A 23,126-nucleotide genomic window follows, 5' to 3' on the forward strand; every position below is an offset into this window, starting at 1 on the left:
GATGAAAATATATCCTGCAACACACACAGTCTAACACCAGAGAAAAGTACACAAACAAGTGTGACCCTGGAGATCAGGCAGCAGAATGTCAGCTTGAACTGGGATTCAAAGGCAACCCTTAGCTCCTCTGGGGAGGGACAGAGCTTTTGGAGAAACAAACAAACAAACAAAAGAGGCTATTAGCAATGGTTTTTCTCATCTTCATCCTCACATCCACATTAGAAGCACGTTTCACATTTCGAAAAAATGTTGGCATTACATTAGGGATGCTACACCTGGGATTCCAAAACCCATGGAGGCCCTCGTGGGCCTGAAGGTTGCGAACCAATTTGAGACACAATTGATGGGTCCCAGGCCTCTGAAGTGACATCCAAGCACAGGTAATTACGCTGCACCCCCGACCAGCCTTGGTAAGGTAGCACTTCTCTGGGATGCTCTGACTCTCCCAGCTTTGGGTCCCACCCCGCCTCACAAGCTGCACCTTCTCTCTGGGCAGGAAGATGTGCTGATGCAGTGTTTCCTCTCTCGCAGGCATTTGCAAAAATATCTAGACAGGGACTGTTGAACCCAAAGCATCTATGGAGGTGAGATTTCAGGCCCTGGGTTCCACAGAGATGGGGATATGGCTGGGGAGCCGTAAGATGCATTCGGGGTAGCAGTCCTCAGGCAGCATCCTGGCTGGGGTCATCCTCTCTTTTGCCCATTGTAAGATCATTCCTATCCTTTATCCGTCTTGGTAACTATGTTCCGAGAGCTCATAATTTGGAGACAATTACGTAGTAAGCAGCCAGTTAATCGAGACGACATAGCCCTAAACATTTTTGTTGTTGTTGTTGTTGTTGTTGTTGTATCTATTTATTTATTTATTTTTGGCTGCATTGGGTCTTCGTTGCCACACGTGGGCTTTCTCTAGTTGCGGCAAGCGGGGTCTACTCTTCGTTGCAGTGCGCAGGCTTCTCATTGCAGTAGCTTCTCTTGTTGCGGAGCACAGGCTCTAGGTGCACGGGCTTCAGTAGTTGTGACACAAGGGCTCAGTAGTTGTGGCTCACGGGCTTAGCTGCTCTGCAGCATGTGGGATCTTCCTGGACCAGAGCTCAAACCCGTGTCCCCTGTATTGGCAGGCAGATTCTTAACCACTGCGCCACCAGGGTAGCCCAGCCCTAAACATTTATGCCACTAATAACAGTGCCTCCAAAATACCTGAAGCAAAAACTAATAGAACTCTAAGTCCTATTATTCCACAATTATAGAGATCTTAATGTTCCCCTTTCAATAATGGATAGAACAGATAGATAGAAAATCAGCAAAAAGATACAGAAGACTTAAACTATCAACCAACTTGACCTAATTGACATTACAGAACTCTCCACCCCAAGCAGAATGCAACTCTTTTAAGTGCATGTAGAACATTTACCAAGATAGACCATATCCTGAGTCATACGACAAGTCTGAATAAATTCAAAAGAATTCAAAATATACAAAGTATGTTCTCTGACTGCAGTGGATTTAAATTAGAAATCAACTACAGAAAGATATCTGAAAAATCTGCATATATTTGGAAATTAAATAATACCCTTCTAAATAAGCAATGGATCAAAGAAAAAATCAGAAGCAATATTATAAAGTCTTTTGAAATAAGTGAAAGTGAAAACACAACATATTAAAATTTGTGGCATATTGCTAATGCAGAACTTAGGGGGACATTTGTAGCACTGAATGACAATATTAGAAAAGAAGAAAGGTCCCAAGTCAGTGAACTCAGTTTCTACCTTAAGAAACTAGAAAAAGAGCAAATTAAATCCAAACGAAGGAGAAAAAAGGAAATAATAAAGATCAAAGTAGAAATCAATGAACTAGAGAACAGACAGATAATAATGAGAATCAAAGAAACCAAGAGCTTGTTCTTTGAGAAAATCAATAAAATTGATAAACCTCTAGCCAGGGGATCAAGAAAAGAGAGAGAGAGAGAAAGAGAGAGCATAAGTTCTGTTAATTTTTAAATTCATTTACCACTGCCTGGCTTCTAGCCCTGGTTCCACATTCAAGCTACTCCCATCAGTCATTAAAGACCTCTTTTTCTTTGCCATTTTACTTGACCTCCCTGGGGTCCTAATAATCTTTATGATAGACACAGTATTGTTATTGTTCCCATCATACAGGTGAGGAGACTGAGGCCCAAGCTGACCAGATCCTCCTTTCTTCTCCCTTTCTTGGCTCGAAAGGTTGCTGTTAGGATTTAATCAAATAAAATAATAACCTGTAAAGTTTTAGCTCAGCTCATATCCTTACTAGTTCCTCAAAGATACATCAAATAAATACCATTTAATCACAAGCTTCCCCTTCCAAGACCATACCCTCTTCCAAACAGCTCATATCCTCAGACCCTGGCCACCGGAAAAGTCTGTACTCACCACTGTCCCTGCCTCTTCCCTAGTTCCTGGTAAAATAACCACATTTAGATTGTTCTGGATTTGCAATACAGAATTTTTGTGGAAATAATTGCCATCCAAAATTCTTCTCTTTAGAAGAAAAGAACTTCTCAAATCCTGGGACTCCTTCAGTAGACCGGAAGCTCAGACACTGTCACCTTTCAGATTCCCTTGCTGTCATCTGAAAGACAACTTCTAGATCTTGATGCCACAGAACTCCAGAAGGCTTTTGGATATGGAAAATGGGAGGGACTTCCCTGGTGGCACAGTGGTTAAGAATCCGCCTGCCAGTGCAGGGCACACAGGTTCAATCCCTGGTCTGGGAAGATCCCACATGCCGTGGAGCAACTGAGCCCGTGCGCCACAACTACTGAGCCTGCGCTCTAGAGCCCATGTACCGCAGCTACTGAACACACATGCTGCAACTACTGAAGCCCACGCACCTAGAGCCCGTGCTCCACAGCAAGAGAAGCCACCGCAATGAGAAGCCCACGCACTGCAACAAAGAGTAGCCCCCGCTCACCACAGCTAGAGAAAGCCCGCGCACAGCAACGAAGACCCAATGCAGCCAAAAATAAATAAAATTTTAAAAAAAAGAAAATAGGAGACTGTTAAAATCCCTACCTAGTTATTAACCCTGTCTGAAAGATGGAGATGTCAGCCTGACCTAAGTGATTTACTGTGAATTTAGTCTTTCTTCAGACTGTACTTTTTAATCATGTTAAAAAATATTGGTGGAAAAGAGTGATGGGGAATCGACACATATTTTTTAACTGTGGTAAAATATACATAACATATAACTTAACCATTTTAAACATACAATTCAGTGGCATTTAACACATTCACATTCTTGTGCAGCCATCACCACCATTCATCTCCAGAACTTTCCACCATCCCAAACAGAAACTCTGTGCCCATTAAACTCTAACTCCCCATTCCCTCCTCCCTGGTAATCACCATTATACTTTCTTTCTCTATGGATTTGACTATTCTAGCAACCTCATGTAAGTGGAATCATACGATATTTGCCCATCGTGTCTGGCTTATTTCACCATAAATCTTTATTTCTGCACACATTTGCCACTGAACCTGGCCACCTTCCCTCCCCCATTACATTCTTCTCTGTATCTGTTGCTTCTCTCTTTTCTGTCCTGGTCTCCAGTTTGTCTCCAGCACCCAGCACAGGCCTAGAACTTGGCAGGGACAATTAACATGCGTGAAGGAATATCATTGTTAATGAAACTACATTCCCAAGGAAGCGAAAAAACGTACATCTCACTTTTAACAATGTGCTTTGTTCTGTTTTCCAGTTACTAAGGAGCAATTACATAAGACCTCCAAAGATCACAGAGAAACAGAAAATTTCCCCATTGTAATTCCCCATCTAAAAAGAACCCCAAGTATAGTGCATGTCCTCTCAATCTTTACTGTCATGTTCTGGGTTGGGTATCTGTTGCTGCAATCAAGCCAGCCCAGAACTTAATGGCATCAAACAACCACCATTTTATTATCCTTCCTGGCTGTGTGGGTCAGCTAGGCTCAGCTGGGCAGCTCTCCTGCTGGTCTTGCTTGGGTCTCTCTTGTGGTTGTAGTAGGAAGGAGGCTGGGACAGGATCACGGAGCTTGGCTGGGGTGCTAGGACAGCAGACCTTGCCACAGGAGGTCTCCCCACGGGGTAGCCTAGGGGAGAAGCTGCTAAGCCCTCTTATGGCTTAGGCCCTGAACTGGCTGAATTATGGTGGTAAAATGAGTTCAGGCCAGCTTGGGCACACTGTGGGAGGAGATGACCAGGCTGTGAATACCAGCGGCATGCTCCACTGGGGACTGTCTTAGCTCCAGCTGCTATAGCAGAATACCGTAGACTGGTGGCTTAAACAATATCTATTTCTCACAGTTCTGGAGGCTGAAAGTCTGAGATCAGGGTGCCAACATGGTTGGGTTCTTCATGAGGGCCCACTTCCTGGTTATGACCTCACAGAGTCTTTCCTTGGTGTGTGTATGCAGCATGCAGACAGAGTTCTAGTCTCATCATGCCCTTATAAGGATGCTAATCCCATTGTGGTGGCCCCAACTTCATAACCTTATCTAGACCTAATTATCTCCCAAAGGCCCTATCTCTAAATACTATCACGCTGGGAATAAGGGCTTCAACATATGAATTTTGGGGGGACACAAACATTCATTCCATAACTGAAGCCACTGAAATCGAGTAGGACCCTGCTGGGCACTCTCCAGTACAAAAGCCTCCCCATGTTCCGTGTTTCTTGTTTGTAGAAAAAGGCTTTCATCTCCTAGGCCTTCCCAGAGTTCCAAAGAGCAGATTCAAGCAGTTACTAATTAGGAAAGTGAGGGAATGCAGAAACAAAGGAAAAGCAGTCAAGCACAAAAACTAATAATAGCTTAAGCAATAGTTCAGCAGTAACACAGAGTCCTAGTTCCTCCTCAAGGGGTATACGTAACAATCTGACGCAAATCTTTGTGCTGTTCTGCAGAAACTAAGACTCCCCACCCAGGTGGAGGATGGTGACTACACACTGACCACAAGCCTGTAGACCCAGACTGGCTGGAACCAGAAAGTTAATAATTAAGATTCCTGAAACACCACCCTGTTACCTCACCACCAAGCAATCAGAAGAAATTCATGCCCCCTGCACCCCTGACCCCAAATGTTGCCTTTAAAAATCCTTCCCTGAAAGCCATCAGGGAGTTCGGGTCTTTTTTTTTTTTTTTTTGAAGGAATTATATAAAGATTTTGTTTATTTTTTAAAAAATAAATTTATTTATTTATTTTTGGCTATGTTGGGTCTCTGTTGCTGCGTGCGGGCTTTCTCTAGTTGTGGCAAGTGGGGGCTACTGTTTGTTGCAGTGTGCGGGCTTCTCATTGTGGTGGCTTCTCTCTTTGTTTATTTTATTTTATTTTATTATTGTTGGCTGCATTGGGTCTTTGTTGCTGCGTGTGGGCTTTCTCTAGTTGCGGTGGCTTCTCTTGTTGCGGAGCACGGGCTCTAGGCACACGGGCTTCAGTAGTTGTGGCATGAGGGCTCAGTAGTTGCGGCTCGTGGGCTCTAGAGTGCAGGCTCAGTAGTTGTGGCGCACAGGCCTAGTTGCTCCGTGGCATGTGGGATATTCCTGGGCTGAAACCTGTGTCCCCTGCATTGGCAGGCCGATTCTTAACCATTGCACCACAAGGGAAGTCCAAGTTCGGATCTTTTGAGCATGAGCTGCCCATTCTCCTTGCTTGGCCCTGCAGCAAATGCTGTACTTCTCTTCACTACAACCTCGTGTCAGTACCAAACTGCCAAGTTCGGTTTGGTAACACCATCTTGGAGATATGTTACCACATGAGCTAATATTACCCTTCTGAAGGGTTATACCAATTCCCCTTTGCAGTAGCAGTGAATGAGAGTACATGGTGCTTCATTACACACCCCAGCACTAGGGTGTTATGGTTTCTAAAACCTTTGCCAGTTTGATTAGTACCACAGTGTTAATATAAATCCTATTAAACCAGCACCCTTAAATCAAGACAAAGGTCATTGAAAGGAATGGAGAGGTATCATTAACTCAATTCCTTTGAATTTCCTGACTGGTCACTTTTTTTTAGGAACTGAAAATAACCTTAATAATAATATATTGCATCTGTATATTTGAACTTTTTTTCCCAAGATTTTTACAGATGTCATCAAGTGGTCTGGCTTGACTAGAATTAATGACCAATATAACGCACAGGCAAAAATATCTCCCACATTCGATTTTGAAAAATAAACTGAAAATGAAATTAAACACCCCACTCCCTCATTTGGACAACAAAGACTCCTGCTTCTCTATTTAGTACGTGCCCCACAAGGCACTTTTTTTGTCAGTCAAATATTCAAATCTAGGTGATTGGAAAGTTTGATAAGATTCCGGAAGTCTAAGTAGACAGAGTTATTATTATGTTTTGTTTGGGATAATCCTGGAATCCCAGTGAAGAATGCAATCATGCAGGATTTGTGGGACAGATCATTCCATGTCATTCCACAACATCTGGAGCACACCACTCCGGTGGTGCTGGTCCTCCGTGGTGGCAAAACTGACAAGAAACGAAAAACTGAGCAAGAGAATGTCAGCAAGTCCTATGGGCCACGAAGATTATAGGGCACAGTGATGTGTTGGATGGTGACTTGGGAACTCCTCTAGCAGATGTGGGCCAGGAAGGCCTCTCTGAGGATGTGACATTTTGACTGGGACCTGAGTGAGCAGGAGCAGCCTCTCTGGCAAGTGGTCCAGGCGGAGGGAGTAGCCGCTGTAAAGGCCATGGGTAGCATCACAGGACCACGGGTATCAGAGCTGGAAGAGGCGGAGAGGAAATTGGATGTGACAGGCTTGTACCTCGACTTTCCAGACCCAAGTTCCTTTGACTGCATGCCTCTGGGTAATTAGAAACCAGACCAGCAGGAGGAATGTTCTTTTGGGCTGAGATAATTTTGGTTAATTGTTCCATCTGTAGTTCACTGGGAAAAAATCAGATGTGCTGAATGGATGAGGATGCATTTCCACCCAGTTGCAGAGACAGGGTAAGCTGAACAGACCTGAGGTTGAGGTCCTCTATGGCTCGTAAAGTCTGGGGGGATTGACACTCAGAGAACACTTTATTTATTTATTTATTTTTAATTTATTTATATTTATTTATTTATTTATTTTTAGCTGTGTTGGGTCTTCGTTTCATGCGAGGGCTTTCTCTAGTTGGGGCAAGCGGGGGCCACTCTTCATCACGGTGCGCGGGCCTCTCACTATCGCGGCCCCTCCCGTTGCGGGGCACAGGCTCCAGACGCGCAGGCTCAGTAGTTGTGGCTCGCGGGCCCAGTTGCTCCGCGGCATGTGGGATCCTCCCAGACCAGGGCTCGAACCCGTGTCCCCTGCATTAGCAGGCAGACTCTCAACCACTGCGCCACCAGGGAAGCCCGAGAACACTTTATTTTGTAAAACGTCTCCCTTGCAAGAAAGATCATGTGACTAATGACTCTGCACTCCTCAGCTACCCAGCCCCTATCAAGAGCATGAACTGCTGATCTTATAGCCTAAACAGTACCTCCCCTCCAACACCCTTGATTTTGCTTGTTATGGATCAGGTAGCTGTTCTGGTTAAGCTTCTGCTCCTGGCTGCCTGGGGCCTCCATAGGTCTGGGAGCCACAAGCAGAAGCCTGAATCTGCCCAGGCTCCCAGACGGGGACCCACTGGAGCTGAGGGCACTGTTGACAGACAATGAAAGTGTAGTGTTATTCTTGGGACACAAACCACTGGAGATCAATTCAGAGATGAATAACATCCAACCGTGTCCCTCTGAAAAGCAAATTCCAGTGGCAATCTCTACCTGCCTTCCTTTCTAGCCAGGTCTCTGGACATGGCAGACTCCCTATTGCTATTCCATAGCTAGACGTGTGATTCCTTTCCGTCCTTTCTCTTCCCCACTCAGTCCTGTCCAGTCCTCGCAGGGCAAATACAGCTGATAAACTTCTAAGTTGAAAGGCAGTATCCCTGACATATAAAGAGCTTCTATAAGTAGAAAAAAAAAAAGGTGACTGACCCTAAAGAAAAGTAGGCCTAAGATATGGAGAGTCACTTTATAGAGAAAGGAATGCAAATGACTCTTACCCATGTGAAAATATGTCCAAACTTGCTCATAAGAGGAAAGCAAATTAAAGCCATGCTAAGATCAGATTGGCAAAAATCCAAAAGTTTGACAACTAGTGTGCAAGGCTGTGAGGCTGATGGGCACTGTCATACTTTGCTGGAGGGAATGCAATGTGGTACAGCCCCAATGGAGAGGAATTTGGCAATCCCAGCAAGATAATATATGTGTTGCTCCAGCAATCCAGAAAATTTCTAGAAGCTCTCCCAAAGGTACACTGGCAAAAATAAGGAAGGACAGCTGCACAAAGATAGGGAAAGTATATATAAGAAGGGAGGGGTGCCTAAATATATGTCACATATTTGTTTATGAAAATTAAAAATGAAGGCTAAATCATAAAACTAAAAAATAGTTTCTTATGGAGGGGGAAAAACAAAGGAACTAGACTTCTTCAAGTAAAGCTTGTTCTGTAGATTTAACTATGGAACCATGTAGCATATTTTACATACTAATAAAGCAACGTTAAATTTTTTAAAAAGGAATCCATAGAAATTATGAGTAAATTGAGTTAATGAGCCTAACAGTGTGTCCAGTTAGTGACACAACCACACAGAGAGGAACTATGATGAGTAGTTTTGAAACCCAGCAATTTACTTTAAGGACAAAAGACCAAATAGAAAACAAAAATATCTCAAACTTTTGAGTCATCATATTGTTAAAAGTGTAGTTAGTATTGTTATTCTGAGACTATCGTGTGTAGAGTGTGGGATAAAGTGAAATGTGCATTGAAGGATATTTAGCATCTCAGCCTTTGAGGCACTGTCAGTAGCTTTCCCTTAAACACTAAGAGCACTCCACATATGTTCAAACACCCTCTGTGGGGACAGTATCACCATGGAGAGCCACTGCAAGGGCTCTCAGTTTTACAGATGAGACATCGAGGCTCTTAAAGTCTAAGTCATTTTCCCAAAGTCAAATGCCTGAGGTGGTGTACAAGGGGCAAATCTGGAATTGAACTGCACCCACTAGACTCCAAGCCTGTTCTCCTGACTCCTACAATGAGTTGTGACCTCCAGGTTGACCCTAGTAGTACCATCTCTCCTGCCCGCCCTCTCCCTGCTCTGAGGACGTTTACTTTCCACAGGCATTTCCCACCCATGGTAGGAACAGGGCAGCACAGTGCTTGGACAAAGGAAAGACTTGAAAAATGTTGAAAAAAAAATGAATGAATGAATGAAAACAGAGAAAATTGCCTTCTTTTCTGCTTGGAAAAAAAGCTAGTAGGAGAAAATAAAGAAGAAATGATTCTTAAGGAGAGGCCAGGATTCAAGAGTCATTGAGATACCTCTGTGTCAGGGGGTTTCCAAGACCACCCTCAGGCTCCAAGATTCACCTGAATCAGGACTCAGAAAAGCTGTTATACTCACGGTTGCAGTGTACTACAGCGAAAGGATCCATATTGAAATCACCAAAGGGAAAGGTGCATGGAGCAAAGACCAGGAGAGACCAGGTACAAGCTTCCAAGTGTCCTCTCCCAGTGGAGTTGCATGGATACATGTAACTCTCCCAGCAATGCCATGTGACAACAGGTGTGAAGTGTTGTCAACGTGGGAAGCTTATCTGAGCTTTGGTGTCCAGGGTTTTTATTGGAGTCAGTCACATAGGTATGCAGTGCCTGCCTGCCTGACCTCAGCTACTCAAACTCCAGAGCAAAAACAGGCATCCACCATAAATCACACAGTTGGCATAAACTCTAATAAAAACTAGCACAATGTGACCCAAGGCCACAGGCATACAAGCAGAACATGCCAAGGGCTCAGAGCTCTTTCTCCCAGGAGCCAGCCAAGGGCCAGTCCTGAAGACAGGTGTTTCTTGGAAATGTGCAGAGTTTGAGCAGCCACAGCCTGCTGGGTTAACCCTTTCCTGCCCAACCTCCTAAGCAGAGGTGAGAGGTGTGCAGGCCCACCCACCCCTTGTCCTCCAATACTTCCTACATCAGCACCTTCTTGAGGATCCAAAATCATTTCCAAAATGGGGTTTGCAAGTTGATCCGTTGGAGGACAGGATGAAAATATCAGGGTTTCCATTTCTATGGTTTTTTTAAAAAAATTGTGATTAAAAACACATAAAATTTACCATCTCAACCATTTTTAGGTGTACATTTCAGTAGTGTTAAGTATATTCACGTTGTTGTGCAGCGGATATTCAGAACTTTTCATCTTGCAAAACTAAAACTCTGTATCTGTTGAACAACAACTCCCCATTTCCCCCTCCCCCAAACCCCTGATGACTGTTATTCTACTTTCTGTCTCTATGAGTTTGACCACTTTAGATCCGTCATATAGGTGGAATCATACAGTATTTGTCTTTTTGTGACTGGCTTATTTCATTTAGCATAGAATGTCTTCCAGGCTCATCTATATTGTAGCATGTGCCAGAATTTTCTTCCTTTTAAGGCTGAATAATATTTCATTGATTGTATAGATCACATTTTGTTTATTCATCCATCAATGGACATTTGGGTTGCTTCCATCTCTTGGCTATTGTGAATAATGTTGCAATGAACATGAATGTACAAATATCTCTTTGAGCTCTTGCTTTCAATTCTTTTGGATATGTACCCAGACATAGGATTGCTAGATCACATGATGATTCTATTTTTAATATTTTGAGGAGTGTCCGTACTGTTTTCCACAGCAGCTGCACCATTTTACATTCCCACCAACAGTGCACAAGGGTTGCAGTTTCTCCACATCTTTGCCAACACTTGCTATCTTTTTTTTTTTTTTTTCATAGTGGCCATCCTAATGGGTGTGAATCTCTATGTTTTTAGTCTATAAAACTAAATTTCATAGCTGGACCAAAGCTGACCTGGCTTTGTACATCTGCAGGTCCTGGGACAGGCTTGGTTTCCTGAGGGAAGAGGGAACGTGTCACCCTTGGAGCAAGGGACACCATGGTGATAGGCCCTCCGTCTTTGAATCATTTTTATTTTATTACAGAGTATTTCAGCCCAGTTAATGGGTTTCAGAATTATATTATCCAGTTTTAATTAAACTAAGCCTCAAATTATGATCACGGAATCCTTACAAAAATGATCTTCAAAAACCCCACAGATATAAGATAACATGGTGCAAACCTGAACAAACATGTGAAAACAGCCAAGTGACCCTTTTCCTAACCTCATCTGAGTTCTCTCCCAGACGCATTTTGATGTAAAAACAAGAACAATCTAATAAGAAATTGGCCAAAAAAAGGGAAGAATTAAGAAAACCACCGAAAATATAGATATACATCCACTTATTAACAGTGAAGCCCACATGCAGTGTGTATCATGCCTTAAGACATGAAGACATCAGCTAATGATAGTGTGTGTGTGTGTGCACACTAAAATCTTTTATCAATAGGGGCATACAATCAAAAATATTTGGAGACAACTGCTCTAGTTAGAGGATTAGGAATTACGGGGTCACTGTTTTTCATACTGGATTTTTCAGGCAAGAGACCCACTAGTTTGGAGGAATAACCAAAAGATATTGGGCGCAGTCTGGGACAGTCGTCACATATAGAGAACGGAACTTGGCTTTGTTAAGGAAAGGAGAGTGACCTGGGAACTATCCCAAGCCCTAAACAGTTGACCCCAATGTTGTGGTAACATCTCCTTTGTGACTACTCCCTGGAAGTCCTCCCTTCTTTTAAACTTATCCTCGGTTTTGTCATCTGTAAAATGGTGACATCATCGGGGGACTGGGGTAGGGTGCTGGGTGTAGTGCCTGCACACAGCGAGGATGCTCCAGGGGCAGCTAGTCTGATTACTGGACTCTTTGTTAAGCTTTTAGAACCAGAAAAATATTCCATACAAAAATATTCCATTGTGAAAATGTTATGACGAGTATAGAAAGAAATAGGAATCTCGCCTAATTCTCCCCTTAAGGGATGACCATTTTCAGTATGTTTACATTTCCATAAATGGCTGCAGGAAACAGTCTGAGATCCTGATTTTTAAACTTACTTCTTTTCATGGGTATTCCTATGTCAATAAATTCTTTGTAAAATCATTTCGAATGGCTACATTATGCTCCACCGGTGACTGTCCTATACTTAGTATGCTAAGCCTCCTGTCACCTCTATGGGCTTCTTCCTGTGCCTGGTGAGCCCCTCCCCAGCTCTGGCCTTAGTTCCTCTCTCCCCGGAGCACCTCCAGCCTGATGAGGTCGGAGGGAGCCCAGGCCTGGGTCTCAGCACCCGATGGTTCCCAGGTCCCTTCCAGCCCTGCAGGTCAAGAAGAACTAGCTGTCATTTCCTCTTCCATGGTCAGCCCCCGGACATGCACACACAGGCACACCAAGACCCTCAGCCAGAGCCCAGCACAGAGGCTGCACGCAGGAGTGCCTAGTCCACATCTGATGACTGATGGATAAGTGAACGAGAGAAGAATGGAAGGAAGAGGGAAGGAGGGAGAGAGGGAGGGAGGAAGGGCAGAAGGAAGGAAGGAAGGGAGGGAGGGAGGGTGGGTGTTTGCACATACCTCCAAGCTCCCGCTATTCCTTTCCCTCGAACAGTCTTTTAATCCTCCAAGCCCCAGTCAGAGCCCCCTCTGTGCAGCCCTCTTAGGCTGCAACTCCATGTGCACAGTCTTGCTTAACCTTCACAGCAACCCTTGCGAGGGAGGTCCTGTTATTACTATGTTTTGCAGATCAAGAAACTGAGGCTCAGCAAGTTTTAATAATTTTCCCAAACCCACACAGTAGGGAGAGGAAAAAGCAGGGTCTGGGCCCCTTCCTAATGCCCTAGTCGGGGGTCCTCACCTTCAGGCTTCTGCAGCTGGCGGGAGCCAAACACAGCCCTTGGAACCAGAACCAGGACTCTTGTGATCACGTCCCGTTCCTGGTCTGCGTCTCCTCTGAGAATGTGACCCTCCAGGACACGCCAAGCCCTGGCAGAGGACCGCATTGCACGCACTCGGGGAGTTTTTCTTGAATGCCTGAGTGAAGAAATGCTTTCCTGTTTCCTGGTACTAGCCCCAGACTCTCATTTGATCAGGGAAGAATCAGATTTTGGAAAAACAGCAAGCGCTTTGCAACACCAGTTGGTGCCACAGTCTCGGTGGATTTTAAAAACAATTCAGAGAGCAACTGGTGTCTTTTCTCCTTCTTTCGGTTCCCTTTGTTAAACTGCCATGTGTTCCTGGTGACCAGATCTCAGATGACATGGAGGCAAGAAGAAGTGGGAGAAAGGCAGAAGGCGGGACTCTCTGATTCCTGAGGACCTTTGTGACTGGTGGGGTTCAGGCTTTTTGCGGGATTATGGGCCTGGCATGGGCACCCAGCTCCCTACAGAGCCTGGTGATTCCTGTGGCTAGAACAGTACCCTGGATTCCACTTTGGTGACGGTTATACCAGGCTTTGTCCCTGCCCCCTTGAGCACAAAACACTCTGCAGTTCTAGCTGGGAAAGTGTGCCAGTCTGAAAAGCACAAACCCCTGGCTCTCTCTGGTCTGCGCAGAACGGATACTCTCTTTGCTAAAACAACCAACCCTCCTTGGCAGAAAGGGTGGTGGCAGCCAGTGGCCTGCCGACTGCTTATGCAGAATGTTCTACTCACTGCTTCTGACAGGCCCAAGCTCATCAAATGCTAATAAATATCACTTTCAATAAATCCCTCTTGCATGACTTTTTCAAATTAATATGGATTAATTATAAGCATCGATCCCTCATATAAAGTCCCAATTGTGCCAGATGCTGTGCTGGGCACTTTTTGTGAATCATTTAACATTTGTGAAAACCCCTCTGGCTTTTAATTATGCCCATTTCACAGATGAGAAAACTGAGATGCACCAAGCCTAAATAACATGCCCAAGTTTGCCCAGTGAAAGGTGGCAGAGCCAGATCTCAAACCTTCGTCTTTCTGACTCCAAAGCCCATGCCTTTCCCTGTAGCACTATAGTCGGGGTCTCGCTTTGCATGTGCCCCCTTCTGCCCTGTTCCCTCCTCATTCCAGGCTTAGGCTGCTGATGACCACCAGCTTGGCCTGTTTTTTGTAAAATGCTATTGTCTGCCATGGGTCACAGTGTAGATGGCCCAGGACACCAAGTGTGTGTCTGTGAGACAGAGACAGAGAGAGAGCGGGAGAACACATGCTTGAGGGAGCAGAGTGTCCACATAAGTCAGTGCCTGGAGACTCTTTCCATGATTGCAGGTTGGAAGGAGTTCCTCGATATCCCAAATCAGATTCTGACTTCAGTCCCAGGTTGGCTGTGTCACCTTCAAGAGTTATAATGAGTTGGATGGATGAACTGGCATGTATCTGAAACTCAACCAGGCCTCATCTCATTACCAACTGGAAGCTCACCTGTATTAGTCAGCTTGGGCTGCTATAACAAAATACCATAGGCTGAGTGGCTTAAACAACACACATGTATTTCTCACAGTTCTGGAGACTGGAAGTCCAAGATGAAGGTGCCTGCAGATTTGGTTCCTGGTGAGAACTTTCTTTCTGGCTTGCAGATGACTGCCTTCTGGTTATGTCCTCCCTCACATTGCAGAGATAGAAAGGCTCTGGTCTCTTCCTCTTCTTATAAGGGCCCTAATCCCATCACGGGGGCCCCACCCTCATGACCTCATCTAAACCTAATTACCTCCCAAAGACTTCATCTCCAAATACCATCACATTGGGGGTTAGGGTTTCAACATATGAATTTGGTGGGGGAGGGCATATTTTCAGTCCATAGCTCCCCCTCCCAATACCAGTACAGCTTACCACACATACTGGTGACCTCAGGATGGTTGCAGACTTCCCATAGCCATCCAGGCAGCTTGGCCAAGGCCCTGGGAGGCCTGCAGCCAGTGCGGTTACCCTCCTGTCTGCCCTCTGTCCTCAGTGGCGGACGTCTATTGGCTCCAATTGTTCCTCCCCTTGCTGAAAGTACTCCAGGGGAATCAGCAGGCCCCAGGACTTCCAGCCCCACAGTGTGGGCGACAGTGGTCACCTCTTTCCAGGGGACGCTGGCTGCCCCTTAGCAGAGTCCCTGGAGCTGGTGACAGGGCAGATCTCCCAAGCTGCCAGCTCTCTCTGTAGGGACAACTGGGAGGGAAAGAGGAAGAGGGAGACATTCTAGTTAGGGAGAGAAAATATGCCAGGAAGATACTGGAGAATAATTCCATGGTAATACTTGAACAAGTTCAAGTTTATACTGGTCCACAATCCCTTATCTGTAATTCTGACATCCAAAGATTTCTAAATATTAAAAGTTTTCCTTAACCTATTTGATGGCAAAACATGACCTGAGCTGATGTGAGGCAATGTGTGACATCTGTATTTATTCTACCTAGAGTGCCTATTCCTATTTCCTGCACTGAAATGTCAAGGTGGCTGGTTGTGGAGTGCAGCCCTAGACCAGGAGTTCCACTAGAATCCAACAGTGGAGGGATTCTAATGTCAGCCTCTAGTCAAGGCTGTTTGAGCATCAGATTAGAGGCTTGAAAGGAAACAGCTGATAAGCAGAAGCAGGGCCTTTCAGTCTCCTGGGCATCGTCTTTCAGATATGTAAAATACACAGAGGTGTCAAGTCCAATGTCAAATGCACTCCATTCCACACCTATAGCTCTATAAAGGCCACAGAGAACTACAGTTTGGCTTCCCTGCACTTTCTACTTCGGCAAGAGTAATGCCATCAGCCTTCTGGAAAGCACCGCCTTATAGAGTGTAATGGGTGAAGTGTTCTTATAAAGCGGGGAATCTGGACACAAAAACAAGCATGCACAAAGGGGAGGTGATGTGAAGACTGCAGTTATGCTGCCACAAGCCAAGGACTATGGGGGGCTACCAGAAGCTGGAAGAGGCAAGGTAGGATCCTTCTCCTACCAGGTTCAGAGGGAGGATGACCCTGCTGACACCGTGATTTTGGACTTCTGTCCTGCAAGACTGTGAGATGATAAGTTCCTGTTCTAAGCTCCCTGTGCCTCTGCAGCTCCCTCTGCCTGGCACACTCTTCTCCAGCTTCTTCATCTGGCTCACCCCCATCTGTCCCCTAGAACTCCCCTGCATCCCCTCTGTGAACTGTGTCCTAACCTGCAGACTGGGTCAGGCATGCCTCTGGGGTACGTGCACCTTGACAGAAGCAGCTATGTGGGGCCTTGTGCGTGGGGCAGGAACCACGGCCCCCCTGTTGGCCCCTCGCCACTCCTTGAGGGCAGGGTCCAGGCCCACTTCGAAGGCCCTGAGAATGGACTGGATGACCCCGATGTTGGCTTTTCAGGAACTCCCCTTGGCCCTCCATAAAGCAAGATGAGTCCACCTGTTTCTTTCTGCAGGAACTCTCCAAGCTGGGTCTGGGGAGTGACATGGAGGTGGAGCTGCAGATTCTTCAACTGCCAGTGGATTACAGAGAGGTGAAGCAGAGGGTCACCAGAATCTGGGAGGATCTTCAACCGCAAGTAAACGACAGCTGGGGAGGCAGTTGGGCTGGGGGACAGGGGGCTGATTATGTGGTGGAGACCCAGAACCTGTGAACCTCAGGACACTGTTTCTAGGGTTGATGGCTGAAGTGTCCCCTGCCCCCGCATCCCACCAGTAAGGGCCCAGATGATTTCATAAGGGTCTATTTGTAAAAGTTTAAGATGAAAGACAGAGTAGATCTTGGAATAAGACTCTGGAGAGAGAGAAGGAGGAAAAGAAATGGAAGCTTTGTTCCCAGCCCGGACCCAAAGGTAGTTTCCACCTAACAGAGAGGCCCTTGGGTTAGGTCCCAGCCAGGCCCTTGCAGGGCAGGTGGGTTGTGAGGTGGGCTGAGAGGCAAGGACCTCTTGGACCTAGGAGAGCAGTTTGAGGGCAGCCCCCACTGGGAGACGGGAGAGTGGCCCACCTGGGGAGGCCCATCTTCATCACTCCCAGCCTATCTTACCACAACAGAGTTACTGTATAGGAAGCTGGTACAAATATCCCCCAAATACGACGACCAGATAATATTAATAAAACATAGACCACCAAACCATTAAGACAACACCCCAAATATTTTGATAAAACAATCAGCTATTTTTTCAAAGAGGAAAAATAATTGGCTCAAAAAATTCTAACAATATTTTATTAGACTGTTACTAACTTCCTTTATTAAGGAGTTTCATAAAAGACATGGAAGCCTCCACAGAAAGGCTAAGCTTCTCCTGGGACACGTTTAGATACCAGTTGGATCACCCAGGGAAAAAGGGAATATACTACCCTGTAAGAATATTTTAAAATATAGAAGTATTTAAATTAGATGCCACATGGGTTTCTATCCAGCTGTTGTTCGTTCCAGCACATTCATCAGGGGAAGCAGGCAGGGCATGGGGGTGATGCTGGCACATTTGGGATGTTGAGGTGTCTTGCACCCCGGAGCTCTCCCTCTGTGTGGTCTGGGGGGCAGAGCAGACCTCAGTTTCCCTAATCTCCTGCCGCCACGTGTGTTCACACAGCTCGTTGTGCATGTGGGCATGGACCCCGCCGCCAAGGCCATCTTTCTGGAACAGTGCGGCAAGAACTGCGGCTACGGGGACGCCGACATCCGGGGCTTCCACCCTGAGTGCGGCGTGTGCCTTCCGGATGGCCCAGAAGTGATCGCTTCGGGAGTCAGCATGAGGGCAGTCAGCAGGCGCGCGGTGGTCGAGGGCGTGGAGGTGGCCTTTTCCCGAGACGCAGGCAGGTGCGTTTTGTTCCTGGGCACGTAGGGGAGGAGGAGGGGCTGAAGTGGCCTCTGACCAGCCTTTCTCCTGGGATGTACCATCCTGTGCCATCCAGCTGGGTGCTTGGCGGCAGGGAACAGCCCAGAGTCACCCTGCACGCTGGCCCATTGCTCACTCACGCCCAGGGCTGGTTCCGAGGCCCCCTCCCACTCACCGGCCTGGTGGCTGGCAGAGGAGGAGGGGTGGGATGGGGATGTTGAGAGCCACTAACATTTTGTGGATGTTTTATTTTTATTTATTGCTGGCAAAGTTGTGAATTAACTTCTGGTTTAGCCCAGATGAAGATGAATTTACCTTTTTTTTCTCCAGACTCTGACCCCCTAGGAGATAGTTACTCCTCCCTGCAAAGAATGAATGAACAGATTGTTACCAAATTAAGTCCTATGAACCCTGCTCAGGTCCTAGCCTGGCCTCTGTTCTTTTTCCCTTTGGGTTCGAGCTTTATTCAGTGGCCAAAGAATGGAGAAGTGGGAACTAAGTTCACAGATCAACTTCTCTCTTACCTGGTGAGAGGGATTTAATTTTAAAGATAAAGACAAAGGGAGGCGGAGTGAGGCTAATGATGGGGAGGCGTATGCATTAGTCTGCCTGGGAAGGGGCAGGGCTTTTTTGAGGGAGTGAGGTGCCACCCCCTTTTTATCCTTTTTATGGTCCTTAATCGCTGGTCCTGGACACCAGTAGGTGTGTCTTATTAAGCATGTTAAGCTGGTTTAGTAAAATCAACATATAAGGAGACTCAGGGTCTGTTGGAGGTCAGGTTCCTGGCCATCTTGGTCCCAGCTAGTACCACCTGTTTTTGTTTGTTTGTTTGTAGCTTTCTTTCTTATCTCTGGATCCTTTAACTTAAAGATTTATGTTAACTCCTGCTAAAGGTGGGGGTTGGCAGGTTTTGAGCAAAGACCTGGAGAAGCTCTGGCAATAAAATCCCCCTTTCCTTGTTATTGCTCCTCATTCTTGAGGGGCGTTGAAGGGCAAAGGTCTGACTTCTGAACTGCTTCCTGCTGAACCTGAGCATAATTTTTCCCTGGACTAGAGAAGCAGAACTGTTCCTGACTAGCCTAAAATAAGTCTGATTGTCGCCAAGCTGCAGTCCCAGTTGCTTGTACCCTTGTGTTAGTGTCATCTAAAGTTTGATGACTTCAAGCTGTTTACTAAGGAAGTTGACAAGGCAGTTAAGGAGGCAAGGCCCAAAGATAAGCAGGATAGTAGCAATTAGGCCTGGGTGAGATTTTGTAGAGTGATTTCATGGTATGCGAAGCCTCCCCAGGGAGCTGCTAGTCTGGAGCAGTCCCTATTCCTGCCAGAATGATCAATAGCAATCCTATTGCTCTTTTATCTCAGGGCAGGGTGATATTATGAATGGTTATACCTAGGTTCCGAGAATTTAGCTGGCCTAGCATGCAATGTTCCCCCAGCTGGGCATTATCTAAACAAGGAAGGGCTAGAGCCCACTCCAGAGAAGGGAAGGCGGAGTTGGGGTTGGTCTGATGGGGCAGTTGGTTTATTCTTGGGCCACAAAGGAACAGGTACCCAGGGGGAGCTTATGTTCTGGGGAGTTGAACCACCTCCATAAGTGGCTAGCCCAAGAGGGGGTGCCCTTGCAGTGTGGGGAGAGAGGCCCACCTGCATAGCGGGGCTTACTGAGGGATTCTTGACTAGTGGCTTTTCCCCAGGCCTTAGGGGGGCCATATACTAAATGCCAGACAACTGGCATTTTCCCTCTCTAATAAGTACATCTCCCTTCTGGTCCCTGTGTGTATTCATCAAGTTGGTTCAGAGGGCACCAACAGGTGAGATTTCCACAGGAGTCAATCCCGGGGTACTTAAATTGTGGGATAATGGAAGAAGCATTGATCAGAGTCCAGAGCAGCCCTAAGGTGTTATTGCAAGTTCCTCCCTTTGGTAGGGACATTTAATATGGGCAGTGACAGCAAGACGATCAGAGCAATGGCACTTTAGAGTGAGTGCTTTGTATTCATTAGAGGGAATCCAAGCAGGGAAGCTGCGTTAGGGATGGGATATGAACTTCCAGACGGGTAGGTTTAGCCAAGGTGAGAGTGAGGTTATCATTCTTAGGGGTAAAATGTAACACCTTTAATCCATAGGTGTCACTTGGAGAGTGGGGGTGACAGATCCAGCACTGGGATAGATTTTGTCCACAGGCTATAATTCTCAAGAAATTTACTATTGCATTAAATTCCCATTCTGTGTGGACGGTTGTAAGAGATAGATAGAGCAGAGAAGAAAGAATAGACAATAATGGCCACTCATCCTGCTTCCAATGTTAATATCCCATATGTCCAGCATGGACAGAGGAGGTGTTTGCCAGAGGGAGGGGGTTTGGCAGAACAGCAGAAGCCAAGTAAGGCAGTAGTAATGACAAGGCCAACTAATAAGCCTGTCCACCACATTACTTATCTATTGGTAAGTTAGTCCTTTTCAAAAGTAACTTAAGGTCTGTGACAGGTTCACAGGTGTATTGAGTGCGTGGCTCAGTAACTTCTTCCTCAGGTGTAGGTGCCGTCTTCACTCTGGTATGGTGGGCCCACGGAGTTATGCCCTGCAATTGTCAGGCTGAATGAGTGGTCAAGATAACAAGATAAGGTCCTGTCCACTTGGGGTCTAACTGGTCTTGTGGATTTCCAGCCTTCCAGGTTTTCAAATAAACCCAATCCCCAGGGTACAAAGAATGTAAAACCATGTCAGAAGGGGAAGGCAATTCCTGATTCCCTTAGGCGTGTAAAGCTTTGATTATTTCCCCTCTCTGTAAGGCATATTTCATTTGGTCCATATCCCTAAGGTTGGCTTTGTAGCCGGGTCCTTCAGGAATGGGCCTCCTGTACATGCTCTCTTATGGACTTAACCTGAGCTTTCCTTTAGGGGCTAATTGCATTCTCAAAAGTACTGTGGGGCGAAGGGAGATCCAAGGTTGATGAGTCTCTTGACATAGTTTGGCTAAATTTCTTTTGAGAGTTTCATTTGTTCTTTTTACTTTTCCTAAAGATTGTGGTCTCCAAGAAGAGTGTAAACTCCATTTAATTCCTAGGGCTCTAGAGACTTCCTTAGTAATTTGAGAAATAAAGGTGGGCCCACTGTCACTTTGAATGGATTTAGGGAGCCCAAACTGAGGGATTATTTTTTTGAGCAGGGCCTTAGAGATCTCCGAGGTAGTCTTGATTTGGGTTGGGAATGTCTCCATCCAGCCAGAGGTGTCAGTCAAAACCAGCAAATATCTAAAAATTTCCTTGTGCCCAGGGCATTACTGTAAAATCAGTTTGCCAGTCTTGACCTGGATGTGTGCCTCTATACTGGGTGGGGGTCACTCCCTTGACCTTGGTGGGCGGTAAGTGTTGGGGTTATTCTGGAGACAGGGCAAGCTTCAACCACCTGTTTAAGGAGACTTCAGAAGTTGGGAGTAGTCATGGATTTGGTGAGCCATTGACACAGGGCCTCCTGCCCATAACGTGTGCTCTGGTGAGCTTCCTGGATGGCTTGGAGTGCAGTAGCTGATGGGAGGAACAGCTGCCCATGATCGTTAACCATCCATTCCTGATATTCTGGGGTTTTACATTTGTTTATTTATTTATTTTTGGCTGTTTTGGGTCTTCATTTCTGTGCGAGGGCTTTCTCTAGTTGTGGCAAGCAGGGGCCACTCTTCATCGCGGTGCGCGGGCCTCTCACTATCGCGGCCTCTCTTGTTGCGGAGCACAGGCTCCAGACGCGCAGGCTCAGTAGTTGTGGCTCACAGGCCTAGTTGCTCCGCGGCATGTGGGATCTTCCCAGACCAGGGCTCGAGGCTGTGTCCCCTGCATTGGCAGGCAGATTCTCAACCACTGCGCCACCAGAGAAGCCCCTCTGGGCTTTTAAAATAGCCCCATCTCAAAGGCTTTTCTCCTTCTTCTGGGGTGTATATGGGAGTGTAAGAGTTAGGATCTGGGGGTACCAGTAGGAGTGACGTTTGAAGTCTGTCCCCACCCTCTGCTACTTGTTTAGCTGCCATATCTGCTCTGTTATTTCCTCTTATTATTTCTGCTTCTCCCTTTTGATGGCCTCTACAGTGAATACAGGCTATACTCTTTGGCAGGAGTATAGCCTCCAGCAGCCTCATAATTCACCCCCCCCCCATTTTTAATCTGTTTATTCCCTGAGGTCAGCATTCCCCTCTCCTTCCAGATGGCCCCATGGGCGTGTAGGATTGAATAGGCGTATTTAGAGTCAGTGTAGATATTGACAACTTCCCCTTTCCCCAGTTCTAGTGCTCTGATTAGGGCAATTAACTCAGCCCTCTGAGCAGAGCAGCCAGAGGGCAAGGCTTTTAGCTTCCACCACTTCAGTGACAGAAACCACTGTGTAGCCTGCCTTTTGTTTTCCATCTTTCATAAAGCAACTCCCATCAGTGAACCATTCCAATCCTGCCTTCTCTCTAGGGGAGCTCTTTAAGTCAGCCCTGCTGGAATAAACCTGTTCCATAACTTCCTCACAATCATGAGTTAATTTTGGACCTGTCTGAGGTAGCAAGGAGGCAGGGTTAAGGACATTACAGCGCCTCAGAGTCACAGACAGGTTGTCTAGAAGCATGGCTTGGACTTGAAGGGTTTGATCAGAGGATAACCAGTCTGCCCCCCTTACCTTTACGAGGTGGTGTGGGGTCCAGATGGTCAGGGGCTGTCCAAATTTAATTTGTTAGCTTCTTTGAGAAGCTGAGAAGTAGCAGCTACAGCCTGTAAACATGGGGGCCCTCCTTTAGCAGTTTGGTCCAATTGTTTAGAAAAACAGGCTACAACCCGAGTCAGAGGTCCAAGTTTTTGTTTAAGCAAGCCCAGGGCAGTTTCTCCTCTCTCATGTACATGTAGATGGAAAGGGGGACTCAGGTAGGGTAAAGGTAACACGGGGATTCTCATGAGATGGTTTTTGAGTTCTAGGAATGCCCAGTCACAATTGGGGGTCTGCTCAAAACGGTCAAGGTCCTTCCTTTTTAATTGTTCATACGAGAGCTTAGCAATTAAGGCAGAATTGGGGATCCATATGTGGCAGAACTCAGGCATTCCCAGGAAACCCTGAGCTGTTTTCTCGTACTCGGGGTGCCATCTGGCAAATATGTTCTTTCCTCTCCTTGGCTAGTGCTCTGTGCCCCTTTTCTATTATTAAACCCTAAGTGTTCTACCTGCTGGAGGGAGATTTGGGCTTTTTCCTTTGAAACTTTATATCCTCTCTCGGCCAGATGATTTAAGGCATTCACTGTGTTATGGTCGAAAAGCTCTTTGGTAGGGTGGCGATTAGAATGTCATACACATATTGAAGTATAGTACCCTGTTCTTTTTTTAAAAATTAATTAATTATTTATATTTTATTTTTGGCTGCAGTGG

General features: G+C 46.1%; 1 protein-coding gene across 9 annotated transcripts in view; it reads left to right on the forward strand.

The window, feature by feature from the left end:
- PGPEP1L (pyroglutamyl-peptidase I like) overlaps positions 1-23,126 on the forward strand; it is a 64,794-nt gene that overhangs the window by 20,165 nt on the left and 21,503 nt on the right. For 3 of the 9 annotated variants that reach the window (XM_057543129.1, XM_057543136.1, XM_057543133.1), the window contains 2 exons: positions 16,354-16,476; positions 17,494-17,716. In XM_057543129.1, coding sequence (XP_057399112.1) covers positions 16,354-16,476; positions 17,494-17,716 — 346 coding nt within the window. Of the gene's footprint in view, positions 1-6,918; positions 6,986-16,353; positions 16,477-17,493; positions 17,721-23,126 lie in introns of all 9 variants that reach the window. The other 6 variants (XM_057543132.1, XM_057543131.1, XM_057543135.1 and 3 more) reach the window with 4 other exon arrangements.

This window comes from Balaenoptera acutorostrata, chromosome 3, assembly GCF_949987535.1.
Source record: "Balaenoptera acutorostrata chromosome 3, mBalAcu1.1, whole genome shotgun sequence".
NCBI lineage: Eukaryota > Metazoa > Chordata > Mammalia > Artiodactyla > Balaenopteridae > Balaenoptera > Balaenoptera acutorostrata.